Genomic DNA, 19,054 nt, shown 5'->3' on the forward strand with positions numbered 1-19,054 from the left:
TCTGAAGTCTAAATAAACTATGCCCACAGCATTTTGCTGGTCTATTACTTTAGTCACTTCGTCTAAGAATGAAAGGAAATTGGTTTGGCATGATCTGTTTGTAACAAACCCGTGTGGCTTCTAGTTATAACTTCATTTGTTATTTGTTTCTAAATGTTCACAGATCTGTCCCCCCCCCTCCCAGTACCTTCCCAGATGTTTGGGTGATTGGTCTGTAGTTTCTTAGGTCTGTCCCCCCGCCCCCTCATTTTTTTAAAGATGGGGACCAAATCAGCTCTTCAGAACTCTGGGATGTAATCCATCAGGTCCCAGTGACTTTTATATTCATCGTCCGACAGGTGTTCTTTTACCATTTTCTTGCTTATTTTAATTTTTATTTCTTGTTTTTTCTTTTACGGTTATGTTTTGATAGATTGGGTATTTCTTTTTGTGTGAAGACTGATGCAAAGAATGAGTTAAGTAGCTCTGCCTTCTCTCTACTGCCTGCTACTCCCTTGCCATCTTCTCTCTTTAGTGGTTCAACAGTTACCTGGACTTTTTAAATTTATATGTTGAAAGAAACATTTTTATTAACTTTTTGGTAGGGGGTTAAATTTTTTATTTTTTCATTTTCATAATATATAATCATATGTATAGTATTACATATCCAGCATCATTTTGTATTATTAAATATTTACATCAATTCACCTTACCATCAACTCACAAAACACAATTATTGGCTCTTCTGCTCTCCATACACCATATTTGTCCTTATCCATCACTTTCTTCTCCCTCTCTCCTTCTTCACACCCCCCTTCCCATGCCTCATTTCTCTCCTCCTCTTCCCCCCTCCTTGCCCTGTCTTCTATTCCTCTCTTCTTCCCTTACTTCTCTCCTTTTCTTCTTACTCTTCATCTCATTTACTTGGTGTATTTCAGCTTCTGAGCAAGCTGCATTTTATGTTGATGGTATTTATAGTTCTTTTTCAATATACATATTTAATTTTAACATATATTCTCCTTTCTTAAAAGAAAAAAATAGGACAAAAAAGTATACATATATAGTCATTGTACTTTTAACCCCCCCCCCCCCCAAGCCTAATTTTGGATGAGATGTAAATCTGGTTACAATTGGCAGATATTCTCATCATTATATAATTATACATCCTCACGCACCCCCAATTTGTGATTCTGTCTTTAAATCTCAATAGTTTTCCATTATAGATATATTCCATATTCTCTTTCCATTTTTCCATATCTTGGGTTAAATTATCCTTAAATTTCCTTAATCTATTATGTAAAGTAACAAGCAGTAATCATCTCACTTTATTCATCACACACACACACACACACACACACACATCCATGTTTCATATATTTTCACCCGTTTAGTTTAAACATATAAAAGTGAAACACAAACCTCTGTTTTACAACCACCCCATATCAGTTTCATATTTATCCATATTCCATATATTTTTGCCTTTTTAAATTATCTTTTCATTATTATGTTCAACTAGTTAGCACCTCCATTTTATTGTCATATTTAGGAATAAAACCCTTATCTTGCTTTAGATTTTTGCATATCTAGATACCTGATTTTTCCTAGTCTTTTGTCCCACTTCTCTGTTCCTGTCTTCTCCCTTTTCTTTGTTTTAACAGCTCCACTCGCATCAATTTTCCCCCAGCCACTCTCACAAGAGTATTTTATATTTCTCTTTGTTGGAGCATAGCCTCCTACTTCAATTTTCCTTATGGCACTAAGAACCTCCAAAACCACTTTTTTTCTGCTTTTTATTCCCTTCTGTTGGGACACCTCCTCTTTTTGCAGTTTTTACAGTTTTCCCTATACCACTGCCAAGACTGATGACGTTTTTTGTCTGCTTTTTATTTCTCTCCATTTTCCCCCTTCGTTGTATTGCCCCCCCCTTCTTCTTCTTCTTTAAATTCTTCTTTAGATCTCTGCTTCCCTGGGTTCAGAATTCTATTTAGACTTGTTTTTAATGATTTATGCATATTTTTCATAATTTCACATAGTTCTTCTAATTCCCAGTTTTCCATGATGTCCAGTTCCAAAGTTATAGTTAGTTGTACAATTCTTGTTTCAGAGTTCTAATCCACTTTAAATTTATGTACTTAAACTGCTGTGGGGAAGAGCAATGGGAGCCATCTTAGTCTTTTGTTCTTCCTTAATGTCCAGTTCCAAGATTGCAGTTAGTTATACAAATCTTATTTCAAAATTCTGGTTCACCTTAAGTTTAATTAATCCAACTACTTGAAACCAGAAGAGAAGCTGAAATCATCTTAATCTTTTGTAGAATAAAAAGAAGAAAGAGGGGGGAAAAAAACCTTTGTATTTCCCAGGTTTGAGTCTGATATTTATTCTTTCCTTTAATAACTGCTCAAAATAAATCACTTGTAAGAAGCTTGTAATCAGCCAAAAGTTTTTCTTTGCCTCCTGCTTTCCCGAATTCTGATTTATGGGAGTTAGTTAACTAAAACTTCCCGCACAGTCAAGGTTAAGTTATCCTTTATCAGTAAAAAGACTAGCTTTTTTCTGGAAGGAATTCAAACAAAGTAAAAGTAAACTTTTCGGGATATTGGTTTCTATTTCAAATTTCAAAACCAAATTTGAAATTTATGATTGAATGGGTTTGTCACTTCTCTGCTTTCTATTCTTCTATCTGAAAGCGTTTCAAACAAGGAACTTCTAGGAGGGCTGGTGTTACAACCCTCTACCTTCCTTTCTTCCTTTTCTTTTGGAAAAAGAAAGTTTGGATCTTATTTATGTTCTCAAGATTTCTTTGCCTTTTCCAGGTTTAATTTATAGTTGTGGGTTAGATAAATTTTCTTACCCTGTCTTTTATCTCTTCCACTCCCCTCCTGTTCCATTCGCTTTGACAAAAAAGTGAGCATCTTGTCAGTCATGTTGAAGGCTGCCACCCCGATTCCGATTCATAGGCAAATCTCTGACCTGCGAGGGACTGTTGCTTCCCTCTGGGTCTGATGAGACACTGCCATTCTCCCCCCCCCCCTTCTAGGGAGGTTCTGATCCAAAAAATGATCCCCGGAGTTGGTTTGTCAGACAGGGTTCATGTGAAGCTCTTCAAAGTTCACATCCCCCACATTTGTCCAGCTGGAGAACTTCCTGTTGAATCACATTTTTTATTAACCCTGTTGTTGCAAATCTTTGTTCATTCTGAGCCTTTGCTTTCCTGACTTCATCTTTGCAGATTTGGCCTATTTGCTGATATTCTGCCTCAGTTAGGTGTCGCTCTCTCCATTTTTGGTATTTGTCCTTTTTGTCTTTCAGTTTATCAGAAAGATCTTTATGCAACATGGTGGTTTCTTCTTGGATTTCCTGCTTTTCTTTTTCAGTGGTATTGTGCTCTTACGACAATATTTTTCAGAGTTTCCCCCTTAGGATTTTTATCCATGGAATTTTTCTTTAGAGCTTTCTGAGTTTGTTAAAATCAGCTCTTTTAAAGTTTAAGACACTAGTTGGATTTTATTCTAGTGCTTGTGTTTGCATTATATTGAATTCCAATATGACGTGGTCATTCTCACCCAAAGTTCCTGCAATTTCAACTCCCTCTATCACTTAATAAGAATTAGGTCCAGTATAGATTTTCCTTTAGTTCCATCTTCTACTTTTTGGATGACAAGTTGTCAGCTAAGCTGGTTAGGAATTTGTTTGATCTCCTACTTGATACAGAGTTAGTTCCCAATTGATATCAGGGTAGCTAAAGGCTTCCATTACTACTGTGGTATATTTCCTACATATTAATTAATTGTTTAGGAAAATGTTCATCTATTTCTTCTTACTGTAATGCACTCTACATGGAGCTGCCCTTAAAGAGTGTTTGAAGACTTCAGTTAGTCCAGAATGCAGCCGCGCGAGCGATTGTGGGTGCACCTAGGTACACCCACGTCACACCTATCCTCCGCGAGCTGCACTGGCTACCCATTAGTCTCCGGACCCGCTTCAAGGTGCTGGTCGTAACCTATAAAGCCCTACATGGCATCGGACCTGGGTACCTGAGACACCGCCTCCTGCCGATTACCTCCCTCAGACCAATTAGATCTCACAGGTTAGGTCTCCTCCGGATTCCATCTGCCAGCCAATGTCAGCTGGCGACTCCCCGGGGGAGAGCCTTCTCTGTTGCAGCTCCAGCCCTCTCGAATGACCTCCCCGTGGAGATCCGGACCCTTACTACCCTCCCGGCCTTCCGCAAAGCCACCAAGTCCTGGCTGCTCCAGCAGGCCGAGGGGCTTTTGAAACATCCAGCCCCACGGAAATTGTGAATGTTGTGTTTTTAAAGTGTTGTCTTTGTCTATTTATCCCCCTTCCCTTGTCTATTGTGAGCCGCCCGGAGTCCTTCGGGAGTGGGCGGCATACAAGACAAATAAATACAAATACAAATACAATTTTGCTTGCTTGGGTGGCCTGTAGTATACACCTATAGCAATAAATTGAATTAATTGAATTGAATTAATTGCCTATAGCAATTAATTGAATAAATGTTGAATGAGAACTACCATTAGATAGATAGACAGATTTTATAGCCCATTCATTAATGATAAAGTCTTCATTTTACTATATATCCTCATCAATTCAGTATACCAAATTAGAGCAAATCACCTTCATCATATCTGTAAGGTCATTTAAGTGTGGTGGCAGCCATCTAATGATTGCCCCCTCTCCAACCTGTCGGCTAGAACCACCTGACTCATTCCCTGCAAATCTTTGCCCTAGCAGCAGCAGCCTCTGCTGAACAGGGTCTCATAAGTACAAATACAAAGTGCTAAAATATATTCTACGTAAGTACTAATAAGGCAAAATATCCCATACATTATTATTATTAGAATACACATGAATGTGAAATCACAAATGCCACTTCTTCATCTCTGTTTGGCACATCAATACAATATGTCTGTGCCTCTTTCTAATTGACAAATGGAATTTTGCCAATCATAACAAATGGAAAATTTGTTTGAAAAGTGCTGTCCAAAATAATTTTGATATGGCTTCTGGTGTGCCAATAATCACTGGGACCATTATAGACAATTTATGCTATAATCATTCCAGTTTGATTTTTTTTTAAAAAAACCCACAGTTGTATATCAGTCACATGTAAAGTTTTTTGTGTCTCTTATTCTTCCCCACCCTTATTTGGACCTTTTTATACATCTTCCTCAAATAAACTTATTCTTGGTTTTGAACCTAATTTTAGAACACAATTATTGAGAAATAATGGATACTCTTGCTTTTTTAAATTGGATCATTTTTCCTAATTTAAATACGTTTGGGAGTGGATCTGTGTTATATATGTCTTTTGCCATCATGTCTTCTTTGGGTTTGAATTACAAACCATCTTAAACAATTTTCTCAAAAAAACCTCTCCTTTTTTTTCTTTTTTTCTTTTTTGGTAATAGATCCTCCTTTGTGGCATGGAAATATCCAGCACAGGAAAGTTCAGTGACTGACATGGGTTACTTCAGCTTTTTGTTTTCAACTCTTACAGGTAATTGGTACAAATTTACTTCACTCTTAATGTTGCTGGAATGTTTAGAAGACAGATTTCACATAGTATATATTTACTTCCACTTGTTGACTTCACTTGAATTTAGTTATCTGTTCTGTTTCTATTGCATTTTATTCGTATTAGTTCACATGATAAATATAGTCTTTATTGCTCGGAATATTTGGCCAATGCCACTCTTAGTGCTGTCAAGTTCGCCTCATGAGCTTTGGCAGCCAATGTGGTTTCCAGACGCCTGGCTTGGCTTCGGCATTGGCAGGCAGATATGTTTAAGACTGTATTTATAGAGAAATATTGAAGAGTTCACAAACCTTTAAATACCATTGTATTTATCTATTTATTAAATTAAGTGAAACATGGAATGTTGGGTTTCTATTTTGTTTGTAAGAACCATATAGAAAAATAATAAGTGTTCACTTTGAATTGTGCTCCTAATAGGATTCTTTATCATCCTTTTCAGGCTTTTCCAGTGAAGAGTTGAGTAATCTTCAGAGCATTAGGGGAAAACCACACATAAACCAAACACCTCTCTCTCCTGTCCAACTCTATTTAACAGATTTTGAACAATTTTCATATCATTGGACTATGGCAGAGGTAAAATTTTCTGTATTGAAAGAGTCTTCCTTAAGTGATTTTCATTTATCCTAAAATGAAATGTTTATGCACTAACTGTTGGAGAGAAATTGATCTGTTTGATGAAGGGGAAATGTGAAATGCAGATATATTTTATATTAATATATTATATATTTATATAATATGTAGTATATTCTAAGCCACCCAATTGTCTTGCAGTGAGATGGTTGGCAAACAAATTTAATAAACAATAATAATAAGAGACAGAAGGGCTAATTTTGGCTGCACAAGACCAAGCCTTAAGAACAAATTCACACAAAGCCAGAACTGAGAAGAAATCAAATGCTACCTCTGCAAAGAAGCTGAAGAAACAGTGAACCACCTGATTAGCTGCTGCAAGAAGATCACATAGACTGAGTACCAAAAAAATGGCATGACAAAGTAGAAACTATGGTGCATTGGAAGATCTGCAGAAAGTACCATTTGCCTACAGAAAGTCATAGAAAATGAAAAAACTAAAGTGCTTCGGGACTTTAGAATTTAAAAAAACAACAACTAGGCATCTTCCACATAATTTGGCAAACTTAACAATTGTAGATAAAAAAGACAAAAAACTCTGGATAGTGGATGTGGCAATACCTGGAGACAGCAGAATGGAAGAGAAGGAACTGGAAAAGATAACAAAATACAAAGACCTGCAAATAGAAGTAGAACAGTTGTGGCAAAAGAAATCATAGATAGTACTAATTGTAATAATCACTTTGGGTGCAATCTGAAAACAACTGGAGCACCACTTGAACATCATTGATATTGACTGCTTTGCTTGGCATAACTTAGGTCTTGCAACTATAACTTTAAGACCATCAATCATCTACATCTGCATATCCCAGGTTGTTGGGAAGAACTCGATTGCTAGATAAAATGCCAAATCCAGACTGGACATCAGACTGACTGTGCAATGAATCAAACAACATAGTAATTATATAAAATTTAAAAGGAAAAAGGTATGACATTGCCGTAAGTGCATACCTATGCTGATACATGTGTAACTTTTTGCTAATCAGTTAGCTAAGGTGTGCAGGAAGCACATCACTGTGGGACTTTAATTACCCTGACAGTATCTGGAAGATAAACTCTGGGGAATGGAATGTTAAATTAGTTCATAAAGAACATAGCAAACAACTTAATCATCCAAAAGATAGAAGAATAGAGGAAGGAACCAGAGGATCAACTGTATTGGACTTAATTCTTACTAATAGGGATGAAATGATAGAAGGGATCGATTTGAAAGAATTTTGGGAGAGTGACCTTGTCATTGGAATTCAACATACTGTAGGAACAAGTAATCAAAAAAGTCAAGAAGGCTAACTTCAACAATCTTAGAGCTTAGGAAGAGGTCTTGGAATGGAAAACAACTCAAGTTGCTTGGGAATCTCTGAAAATTGACATTCTAAAAGTCTAATTTAGCATAGCATCACAGAGGGCTGGTGGTGGAAAAGACAACCCAAATGAAACCATCATGATTTCAATAATTCTCTGATAAACAGAGATACAATAAAAGGGAAACATTAAAAAACAGAAAGAGGGATACAAGTAAAACAGAATACCAGAAAATAGCCCAAATCTGCAAGGAGGAAAGTTAAGACTCAGAGTAAAACAAACTAGCAACAAATGCACCCCCTCACACAAATATCTTTCAATATGTAAAAATAAGAAAACAGTCAAAGAAATGATTAGTCCACTATTAATGGTAGAGGACAGCAATGTAATAATGGCTAGTAGGGAGAAAGCCGAACTGCTTAATTCATTCTTTATGCAAAAATAATCCAATCTATTAAAAGCAGTACCACTGAAGACAGAATAGGAATACAAGTCAAAAAACGCATGAAAATGGAAGCGAACACCTATCTACTCTAGAATATATATATCCAATGGTTATGAAGGAAGCATCAGATGTGATCATAAAACAACTGAATCATATATTTCAAATCTGGAGGAATGGAAAATTACCAGGAGACTGAAAAAATGTGGATGTGTTTTCCATTTTCAAAAAAGAAAAAATGGATCCAGGAAACTACCAACCAATCAGCCTAAGATCAATATCTGAGAAAATCCTGGAAAAGATAAGCATCAGATTTACGAGCACCTAGAAGCAGACAAATCTATACTAGACTCCCAAAATGGGTTTCTTAAAAACAGATCACACCAGACAAAACTTATTACTTTCCTTGACACAGTGTCTATATTAGTGAATCAGGAAATACTGTGGACATAGTTTACTTAGACTTCAGTAAGCATTTGACAAATTAAACAACAACCTACTATTTCATATAAAATATGGGATAGATAATACTGTTACCAGATGGATTAGCTGACTAACCACACATGACACATGGTCCTGAATGGAGCTACATCTGTGTAGAGGGAAGCATGCAATAGGGTACATCAAGTTTCTGTCTTGGGCCTGGTGTTCTTCAATATTTTCAGAAATTACCTATGAGGGTATTGAACGGGTGCTTATCAAATTTGCAGATAATACCAAGCTTTTTGTGTGTGTGGCGGGGGGAAGATTGCTAACATTTTGGAAGGTAGACTCATGACACAGAAGGATCTTGATACATTTGAGCATATTTAACAAAATGCAATTCATAGTAAAAAAAAGCAAGGTTTTACATTTCGGAAGAAAAACCAAATGCATAGATATAGAATTAATGGTTCCTGGCTCAACAGTTGTGACTGATAAGGATATAGATATCCTAGTAGACCACCAATAGCAATAGCAATAGCAGTTAGACTTATATACTGCTTCATAGGGCTTTCAGCCCTCTCTAAGCGGTTTACAGAGTCAGCACATTGCCCCCACAGTCTGGGTCCTCATTTCACCCACCTCGGAAGGATGGAAGGCTGAGTCAACCTTGAGCCGGTGAGATTAGAACCGCTGAACTGCAGATAACAGTCAGCTGTAGTGGCCTTCAGTACTGCACCCTAACCACTGCGCCACCTCGGCTCTTAAATATGAGCCAGCAATATGCTGTAGCTGCAATAGCAGTTAGACTTATATACCGCTTCATAGGGCTTTCAGCCCTCTCTAAGCGGTTTACAGAGTCAGCATATTGCCCCCAACAATCCAGGTCCTCATTTTACCCACCTCGGAAGGATGGAAGGCTGAGTCAACCCTGAGCTGGTGAGATTTGAACAGCCGAACTTCAGAACTGCAGTCAGCTGAAGTAGCCTGCAGTGCTGCATTTAACCACTGCGCCACCTTGGCTCCTCAAAAAAAGTCCTCGGCTGCATTAACAGTTGGATAGTATCAAGATTATGTGAAGTGTTAATACCATTTTATTCTGCGCTGGTTAGGCCACTTTTGGAATATTGGGTTCAGTTCTGGTCACCATGATAGAAAAAAAGATGCTGAGATTCTAGAAAAAATGCTCAAAAGAACAAGGGAGATGGTGGCTAAGCTGTAGAAAGAATAGTTGTTGAAACTGGGTGTTTTAGTCTAATGAATAGAAGGGTTAGGCATGATGTGAGAGCAGTCTTCCAATATTTGAAGGGCTGTCATAGAGAAGAGTGGGTCAACTTATTCTCCAAAGCACCAGAGAATAGAGAAATAATGAGTGAAAGAATGATTATTAAGGAGAGATTCAATCTAGAATTAAGGATAAAATTCCTGGCAGCGAGAACAATTAATAGGTGAATGCCTATAGAATTGTGAGTTCTCCTTCAGTGGAAGTTTTCAAGAAGAGGTTGGACAACCAGTTTTCTCAAAGGATATATGATCTGTTCCAGTAGGAGTTTGACTAAAACACTCCAAGGTACCTTTCAACCCCATTATTCCTTTTTCTATGTTCTGTGTAATCATCAATATCAAAATCTATATTTGAGTTTTCTCTAAGCTCCTTAAGATGCTTGTTTTGTGATCACTACTATAAATACATATGTATATCCTCAGATCTATGCATGCTCAATTATTACTTTCTCAGGATACTATTATACACGTTTGATGTTAGTGTTTCAGAAAATGTTAAATCTTTCATAACCTTTTAATCTTTCATTAAATTGACTCTTTAATCAAGAAATTATTTAAGATGAGACATATAGTAAAAATGTGATATCTTTTTGTATAAATTAAATAGGATTATTGTCTACATTGAAAAAGAGATATTTTGTGGTATCTTTTAGCCAAATTTGTACAGATTTCTGGGATTACAGAGGGCCATATGATTGAATAAGATCAGTAACCAAACAGAATTTTGAGATAAATTCCAGCAGTCAAACATTACTGGTCATCTTTCTAAACCATGTCAATATATTGTTTTAAACTTGTAATACCTTTGAAGTTTATATGTGTGTTACAATTTATTTTATAATGGACAGTGGCATTCAGGCAGGAATTATTATTACAAAAAGTGCTTTGTACTTTGTACTGATAGTTCTGGACTTACATTAAATGAACTGTTGTAAGTCAAGAATTACCTGTATAGATTTAGCTTTCTTGAATACATTTGGAGTTTGTGATCAGAATGGAAGTGTAAAAAGTTTTATTGCGTGAGTTGGTTGTTGCATATTATTGGAAAGCCTGTTTTCTATTGATACCTGCACAGATACAGAAAATTGGTAGTCAGTTTTGTAAAATAATATGAGCAGATGTGAAACTGAAAAATTAAAGCAGAATCTAGCAAAGCAACAATTTTTCAAATTAATAACAACCATATTTTGCTTAAGTGTTTTTAAGTAGTCATCAACTTACAGCTTTAAATGATATTCAGTATATTATATAATCAAATAACAATTTTGGTGTTAAAATAGGTGGTGAGCCAATGCCTGTCCACTATTCCTTCACGAAGCCAGTGCATTGATGTTTTACAAAGTGGAATATGCAAATATCTGGTAGGTACCAATTTAGAATCAATTTATTGTTATTTACTATTATTAAGTATCTCTAGCTGATGGTTGATTTATTCACTTTATTTAAAATATAGTATAAAAATAGTATATGAATATGTATATGTGTATTTACTTGTAATGTTACATTTTTGTATTTTCTTTTGACCTAGTAAAGTATACTTGCTTATCTGTAATAGTAAGTTTTATATATGAAACCATTTATTTACTGCTGGCTGTTATATAAATGTGTAATCACTATACTGAAATTCTTAATATACTTATCTGTAAAATGTAAACCTGCCTTTGTTTCTAAACATAGCGATATCAAACAAAGTAAAGCAGATTTAAATATAATAACGTAAAATTCTAAACAAATATTTTATTAATAGCAACTAAGATGTCATTCAATCAGTCAGCTAATATAGCAATAGCACTTAGACTTATATACCGTTTCACAGTGCTTTACAGCCCCCTCTTAGCAGTTCATAGAGTCAGCATATTGACCCCAACAAAATGGGTCCTCATTTTACTGACTTTAGAAGGATGGAAGGCGGAGTCAACCATGAGTCAGTGACACCCGAAATGCCAAATTACAGGCAGCCGACAGGCAGCAGATGTAGCCTGCAGTCCCACCATGGCTCTATATAAAAACGTTCCCATAAAGCCACAAAAGTAATAAATAATAAGACCTGCAATGTGGGTCTCCCTTTGTAGAACATTCTACCAAAAATTGTGAGGAACAGTCCCTATCTTGTATTTTATTTTATTTATTTATTTAGAAATAAATTTAGAAACTTCGGAGCAAGTTGGAATGCCAGATTGTAAAACATAATATGATTTGTTAATCTGTTTTAATGTGTGAATTCAACAGAAAGATCAAATTGTACTCACAGAATTCTGAAATGTCCTAAGTACGTTTTGTAACTGATTACTAATCATTGCCATCATTTAAGCCTGGATTGAGGATTATCTACTAACTCTACAGGAAGCAGAGTAATGCAAACCAAAGTGAGATGTCTAAGTGGATCAACTGATCATTTCACCGACATCTATATTATTGGAATTGTTTGTTGACTCAATTTTGAATCAATACATTAATGTAACCTTCTCATTGTGCTGACTGTTCAGCATAGCTCTATCTATAACCTGAACTGGCAAAAGATCAGATATTAAAATGGATGAAAAAGTTTTTATTTATTAAATTTGTCTGCCACCCATCTCTTTGTGAGGCCATATCATTTGGTCCATTCTTTCTTTCTTTGGAATGCATGTAGAGACATCCTAGAGATCAAGGCATGCTATTCCCCCATCTTTTCTTATATGACAAGTGAAATGGGAGCATCAAAATGAAACTGTTTGAAGAGATGGCTTTCTTGGGAAGATAGGGACTGGATAGCAGAAATCATGAACAACTTTGTAATAGTTTTGGTTTCCAAGTTGTCTGAAAAGCAGATGGTCTTTAGTTCCAATGAAGCAAAAAGAGGAATGGGGGAGGTACCTAAAGAATAGCATTAGTTGTAAGTGTGGATACTGAAAGATCAGTGATAGTGGATTCCTACAATACTGGGATTTGAATAGTAATTAGTTTTAGGCTATGTTTTGGCCAAAAGCATTTCATGTGACTAAAGAGAAGGGTTGTCAAAATGTTGGTTATTGTTGAATGAGTTTTTAATTTCTAAAACAAGAGATAAAATATAAGAACTTAAAGGATATTTGAAATTATTTTAGCAGAATTCTTCTCTTATAAATATAAGACACAAATAAAATACTTGTGCTCAAAGGTTGTGTGAAGAATTATTTAATCTAAAATTATTTTTGTTTCTTAGGTAGGACTGACTGTAATACCTGATAGCACTGCTGGTGCTATTTTATGTGCTCTTAGTAAACTACTGGATCAAGTATATGTCCTTAATGAAAGTGTTTCCAGATTCCTAGCTTCTTTGTGTTATAGTCTTCTCTATCTGCTCTTAACAATAGAGAGGGAGGATACAGAACACATTCAGAAGAGGTAAGCTTTTTAATTTTAGATTTTTTCCTTAAAATATTGATACTTTCCAAGCATTGTGTGCATGTGTGTTAGTATATGTTCTTGTTTATTGTAGCTGAAGACTAGTTTAGTTATACAGGTAGCCCTCTGCCTGTTATCACAATTGGACCCAGAAAACTGATCATTGAGTGATGTGATTGTTAAACAAGATGCCACTAGACTGTTTTGCTTAGTGATTGCAATCCCAGCTCTCCCAGTTGTGGTTATTAGTGAAGTGCCAGGGAGAGGATACCAAGTTTCCCACCAGACCCGGGGAGAATGATAATGAGAACAATGGCATTCAGTAGCTTTTTCATCAGATTTGAAGTCCTTTGGCATGCTGGAGGAACAGTCCTCAAATCTGGTGAAAGTGCTAGTGAACATCGGCATTCTGGAAAGCTTAGAATGCTGGTGTTTGCTAGCTTTTTCTTTTCCCCTTGGGCTCAGAATGCTGGACTTTACTAGCATTTTTTCCATCTGAATGCTGGCATATTAGAGAGAAAACGCTAGCGAACACCAGTGTTCTGAAAGGCTCACTAGCAGAGACGAAGTCTGTTCCTCCATTGCACAGGAGGATTTCCCCTTCATGCACAGAGGAAAAAAAGAACACCTTGGCATGTGGGGGAATGAATGTCAAATCCAATGTTCCAAGAAAGACTTGCAACCTTCCCTGCTAACTTCTTCATTAATTTTCTAGGGAAGCCAGCAAAGATTGCAAATAACAATCATCTGATTGCAGGGCACTTGGAAACTGCTTGTAAATATGAACAGATTTTCCAGTACCCAAAATATGGTCCTATGACCAAAGAGGTTGGCACAATCCGCAGAAGTACTTATAGGTCATAAAGCACCTGTTTTATGACTGTCTGACTGTGAAGGGTCATTAAATGACCAATTGTAAGTTGAGGACTATCGGTACTGGACTTTGAATTTCTGGTTAAGATTTGTTATTTCCTTTTCTACAATATTTTAAAAGTAATATTACATTTTATGAAATTTACTTTAGTATAATTTTTTAAGCAAAACTTGTGTGTTTTTAATTTAGTAATGATCAATACAATATATTCCACAATTAACTGTGGAGCAGGAAGCCCACCTTTCCCATTTTTAACATAGCTGTAGACAAAATGACTGCATTTTTTACAATTGTAAATTAATAATAAATTGTCAGCCCCTTGAAGACTGCAAATAAATTATATCTACGAATTATTTATATTTATTTTTATGCATTTATTAAATTTATATGGCTGCCTATCTGACTTGCATATGACTCTGGGTTAAAAATATCATTATAATACAAGTAATACCTGTGGTTATTTGCCTGGTGTGAAGTTACTCCTTTCTTACTATAAATGTAGCTAAACTTGTGCACATCAACTTTTCCCACCCTTCCTCAATTTTGGTTTCAGGGATGTACTGTGGAGTTCCTGTATCTCAATTCTAAGCACCTCACTTCAAATCTTGAGAGTGATGTTGCAGACTCTTCAAGTGAACCAAGCCTCCCGGGATGAATTGCCTGTTCTTGCTCAGCTTCTTTGTTTGCTAATGCAACACAGGCAGCTTCAGACTCATATGAAGACCAGTGAGTTCCTGGTGAAACAGATTGTCAAAGATATCATGGTAAGAAGCCCATTCACAGTCACTGGCTGCTGAAGCCAAATTGTTGTCTCGTGAAATTTGAAAGTAACAGTTTTTCTCATGGTCTTGGTTGATCTTTCAAGCAACTGATCACAAAAAAGGCTGAAAGAACTTGGCCCATTAGTCATTAAAGGATAAAGAGTCATTCTTCTCTTCTCTGTATTAAGAATGATAGTGGGCTTTCTCCAAAAATAACTTCCATTCTAACCCCCAATTTCAGTAGGTAAGGACTAACCATATTTTCTGCTTCCAAACAGGAAATAGCATTGCAATATTCTGTCTTTATTCTTTCCTAGTTTGGATTGAAGGCAAAATTTTCTTCATATTCCATCAGAATTTGTTTTCAAAACTTAATGATGACAGCTTGGCAACAAAAGAAGGATCCAGTTGTACTGACTATCAATGATCTGTTGTTAACTTCAATAGTTCAGAATTTAACTGAGGAGTCCTTGGTGCTCTCTGAGTTTGGTTGTTTGCTCAGAAATTTCATTACCCAACTAGGTAACATCTTCAGTGCACTGAGGATGTTACTAGTTGGGTAATGAAACATTTGCCATCAAACAGCTATGTTCAGATATCGCTAAGGACTCATCTTTATTATCTTTGCTTAATTCTCCATTTTGGAACCAGTGCAGCTGATAACTGGTATATGAAATCCTTCTCTGAACAGGAAACTATATTTCTGTAAAATGAGAAGCTATAAATAGTTCTTCCACTGTTATCAAGCCCCCCTTCCCATCCTGTCTTTGTTTCTAACATTTGTTAGATCTTAATAAATTCTACAGGCCACAATTAATATTTTTACATTTAGCTTCTAAAATTTTAATGGATTATGATCATTTTTGGTGATCTTGCCATGTCATCTGGAATTTCTTATGACATAAACTCAGAAGAAGTGAATAGGGCAATTCCTATGTTATCTTCTGCCACCTGGATCACGTAGTATTCTGGCTTTGCTGTGTAGAAGACTCTAGAAATTAGTGGTTGTCATTGTCTCCTTACAAGTGTGAAAGCTGCCAACTGTGTTAAGAACATAAGAATGTAAATAGTACCTTGCTGGACTGCACAACTGATGCAGCTTTGAGTTCTCACATTGGCCAACTAACTGCAAAAGAAAGCTTACAGATAATCCTTGAAATATGACCATAATGGAGCCTGCCCATTATGATGGCATATTACCAAAATGGTTAGGTGAAGCATTTCACCTAACAATTTGCCCATTCCAACTCTCTTTAATGAATCTAACAAACCTGCATGATGCCTCAGGGTGGGGGAGATCATTGGAAGCCTAGCACAGGCCCAAGCCCATCTGCTCTGGCCGTCCTGACACATCCTCTGAGATGCCACTGCTCTACTTTCTATGCCTTGGGTACACACAAGCCTTTTCCCACTTCCCCCAGGTCCTCCTCACCCAGATCTTAGGCCTGTTTCCCATCCCATTGGCCAAAGGCCCTCCTCCTCACTTAGCATATGAAAAGCTCTGAGGCCTTCTAGCCACTGGAATGGATTGCTTCTTTGCGCAGCTATATGGTGGGATTTCTGAAACCACTCCAGTTTGTCTTGCCCACAAAATTGCAGTTGATTCAGTTCACTATCACGTGGCCTGGGGACAAACTGCTTTTTCTGCTAGCTTAACAAGGTTTACAGTACTGCAGAAACTTTTTGCAGCATTCAGAAGGATGCTTTCAGTTGATTTCTGGGTATACTTTAAAATGCTGGTTCCCCATAAAGCCATTTATGTCTTGACACTGGATATGTGTAAGAACCTATCATATTTTTCCAAGTATAAGACGCTCCTAAGTTTAAGATGCATCTAAATTTGGGGGAGGAAAACAAGGGGAAAAAATCTGCCTCTGCCTCCCAGCAATTTGCCTCCTTGCCATAAACAGCACAGACAATATACACTGCTTGTGGTATTTCATTTCAAACTATACTTGTACAGAAGCTGTTAAAATTGGTGTGGCTTTCTGGAAGTATATATTGTTCTCTGCTATTTAAAAGAAGATGCAATAGCACTGGGCCTCTTCAGATCAAGCATTTATTTTAAAAAGTGTCTTCATTTTGTTAGGTTGTCTACAGCAATGATAAAGCAGTCTTTAAAAAATAAGTCTAATAATTTGAACATTCTATAGGCATTTATAGTTATTGACTTATCTCCTTGCAGCAAATAGCCAGGACCAATTTAGTCAGATTAGCACAAGAAAAAAAAATCTGCCTCTGCCTCCCAGAAATTTGTCTCCTTTCAGCAAACAACCCATTTAATTTTCAATTTCAGTTTCAGAACTGATGATCAGCTGTTTCAGGCTGCAGGGATTGCTATAACCTATTGCTGCCTCCACAAGCCCCATTTTCCCCGTTTGCTACAAGGAGGCAGAGGCCAAAGGGTGGGTAGGTGGGACTACATTCAGTGTATAAGACACACGCAAATTTTCACCCTCTTTTATGGGGAGGGAAAGAGAAAATGCCTCTTATACGAAAAATACAGTACTCTTACCCAAATCAACCTGATCTGTTGGGTTATCCAAAGAGATACTGCTTCTACTATTTTGCTTTCAGGGGGTAAAGAGTGAAACTAGGAAACCCTATTTTTCAGAGCCAACAATCTGGAATAGTCCCCAAGCAGAGATCAGATTTATTAATTCTTTGATGGCCTTCAAGACTCAAAAACAGAGAAATTTGGAAAAGCATTCTAGTCAGATAGTGAGGCCTGCCCCCTGCCCCCCCCCCCATTGTGACTTCCGGGTTGGTGCAGAAGGTCTTCCAGGCCCAAAATGGGGCAGGGGTATGCATGCTTTTGGCACGCGACGACAAAAAGGTTAGCCATCACTGGTGGTGTCATTAAGCAAATCCAATCTCCCATACTGACTGTGCTTGTCTGAAGCCTGATGGAAAGTTGCAAATGGTGATTGTGTAGGTCCAAAATGCTGCAATTGTTGTTCATTCATATTGGCTGCCAAGTACCTGAAATTTGATCATGTGATTACAGGATGCTACTATTGTTGTGTGAGTCACTTATTTTGTCAGATTGCCATAAAACCAATTCTGCCCAGTTTTGCTGCGCTTTGATAGCAGCCTGACATAAAATATAGGGAGGGGAAAAGGGAAGATAGGGAGGAGGGATGACAGGAACCAGAGGTGCCATCCAAAGACAATGGCTGAAAATCCAAGGTAGAAGCCTGGGAATGGAAGGCGAAATGAGCATCCAAAGAGCACTAAAATGTGGAACTGTTACTAAGACACCAAATTTGAACCTTACTGGACACCACCATGATGTTCAAAGGGGGGGGGGGCTGAGAGAAGGGAAAATGGGGATTACATGGGAAATTCTCAGATCTGCCTTTGTTACACTATAACTGCTGGTACTTGGCTTCAGTAAAAGTATAACCTTCACTACAAATTGAATCAAGGGTCTTTCTTTCCTGGATATGCAAGCTGGGACAGGTCTGACATAGTATTGTCATAAATTCAAATAAATTGTTATTTTGCATTGTTAAATAAATTGTCGTAAGCCAAGGACTACCTGTATCTTACATTTGTATCTACACAAATTATAGATAAGAGAAATACTTTCTCTTTTCTATTTCTCTTTTCTCTTTCAAGTAATTGTTATGTTTTTTTATTCACAGGTCTTGAAAAGTGATGAAGCTCAAGAGCAGTGGTTGACAGACCTCCATTACAATTTTAATATATATTTAGCCACTCATTCTCCAGGATCTGGGGTAGTCAATACACTATATTAAAGAGAATATTTGGTTGGAATCTCTTGTATAAATAAAAAGTCCTTTTTGTGGAAATTAAAAATGCATTTTATACAATCTCTGATTTGTGTAAAAAATGTTGCTCTTTACATTTGATATTAACGTTTAAAAGTTACCTGATATAAAATGAAATAATACAATAGCTTAAAGCAAACAAACAATCATATGCAAATGTTGAGAAACATCGAGAAATTTTACTTACTGTGAAGAACAGGGAACAGTTTAGTTGTTGCTATTAAGTTGGTATACCTGAGTCTCAGCATTATATTGCTTAATATGTTTAAAAAAATATAGATCATTTAAATAAAAATACTGATAAAACTACTATTAAAGATACTTTAAAATGTCCATGTCCCTTCTTATATAGGAGACTTATTTTCATGCTTGCATCTGGTGTGTTTTGCTTTCATTATTGTGGCAGGTTTCATATTATATGAAAAACGTTTACATTTCCCTGGATTTTCTGATAAGCAAATATCCTGCAATCCGCCTGCTGTAAAAGAAGCATAAATGTATTAGTGCTTTTGTTCAGTGAAGACTCAAGATAGTTGGTTTTCTTTCTTTATTAAACATAAAAAAAATCTAACTTCAAAATTCTGTCTTACGTAATTGAAGGTCATTAAATGGCAAATGTACTCTTAAATTTTTAGAGGA

The 19,054-nt window shown here is 36.5% G+C and overlaps 2 protein-coding genes across 6 annotated transcripts in view; one reads left to right on the top strand and one right to left on the bottom strand.

Moving 5' to 3' along the window:
* Positions 1-18,994, top strand: part of TEX10 (testis expressed 10) — a 52,103-nt gene extending 33,109 nt beyond the window's left edge. For both annotated transcript variants that reach the window (XM_032235308.1, XM_032235309.1), the window contains exons 10-15: positions 5,412-5,500; positions 5,979-6,112; positions 10,901-10,981; positions 12,805-12,986; positions 14,414-14,624; positions 18,269-18,994. In XM_032235308.1, coding sequence (XP_032091199.1) covers positions 5,412-5,500; positions 5,979-6,112; positions 10,901-10,981; positions 12,805-12,986; positions 14,414-14,624; positions 18,269-18,382 — 811 coding nt within the window. In that variant the 3' untranslated portion in view covers positions 18,383-18,994. The remainder of the gene's footprint in view (positions 1-5,411; positions 5,501-5,978; positions 6,113-10,900; positions 10,982-12,804; positions 12,987-14,413; positions 14,625-18,268) is intronic.
* The window catches only part of INVS (inversin), an 86,766-nt gene continuing 86,460 nt past the window's right edge, over positions 18,749-19,054 (bottom strand). For 3 of the 4 annotated variants that reach the window (XM_032235307.1, XM_032235305.1, XM_032235306.1), the window contains one exon: positions 18,749-18,893. In XM_032235307.1, coding sequence (XP_032091198.1) covers positions 18,760-18,893 — 134 coding nt within the window. In that variant the 3' untranslated portion in view covers positions 18,749-18,759. The remainder of the gene's footprint in view (positions 18,894-19,054) is intronic. The other variant, XM_032235304.1, reaches the window with a different exon arrangement.

The sequence above is a fragment of the Thamnophis elegans genome, chromosome Z, assembly GCF_009769535.1.
Source record: "Thamnophis elegans isolate rThaEle1 chromosome Z, rThaEle1.pri, whole genome shotgun sequence".
In the NCBI taxonomy this organism is placed as follows: domain Eukaryota; kingdom Metazoa; phylum Chordata; class Lepidosauria; order Squamata; family Colubridae; genus Thamnophis; species Thamnophis elegans.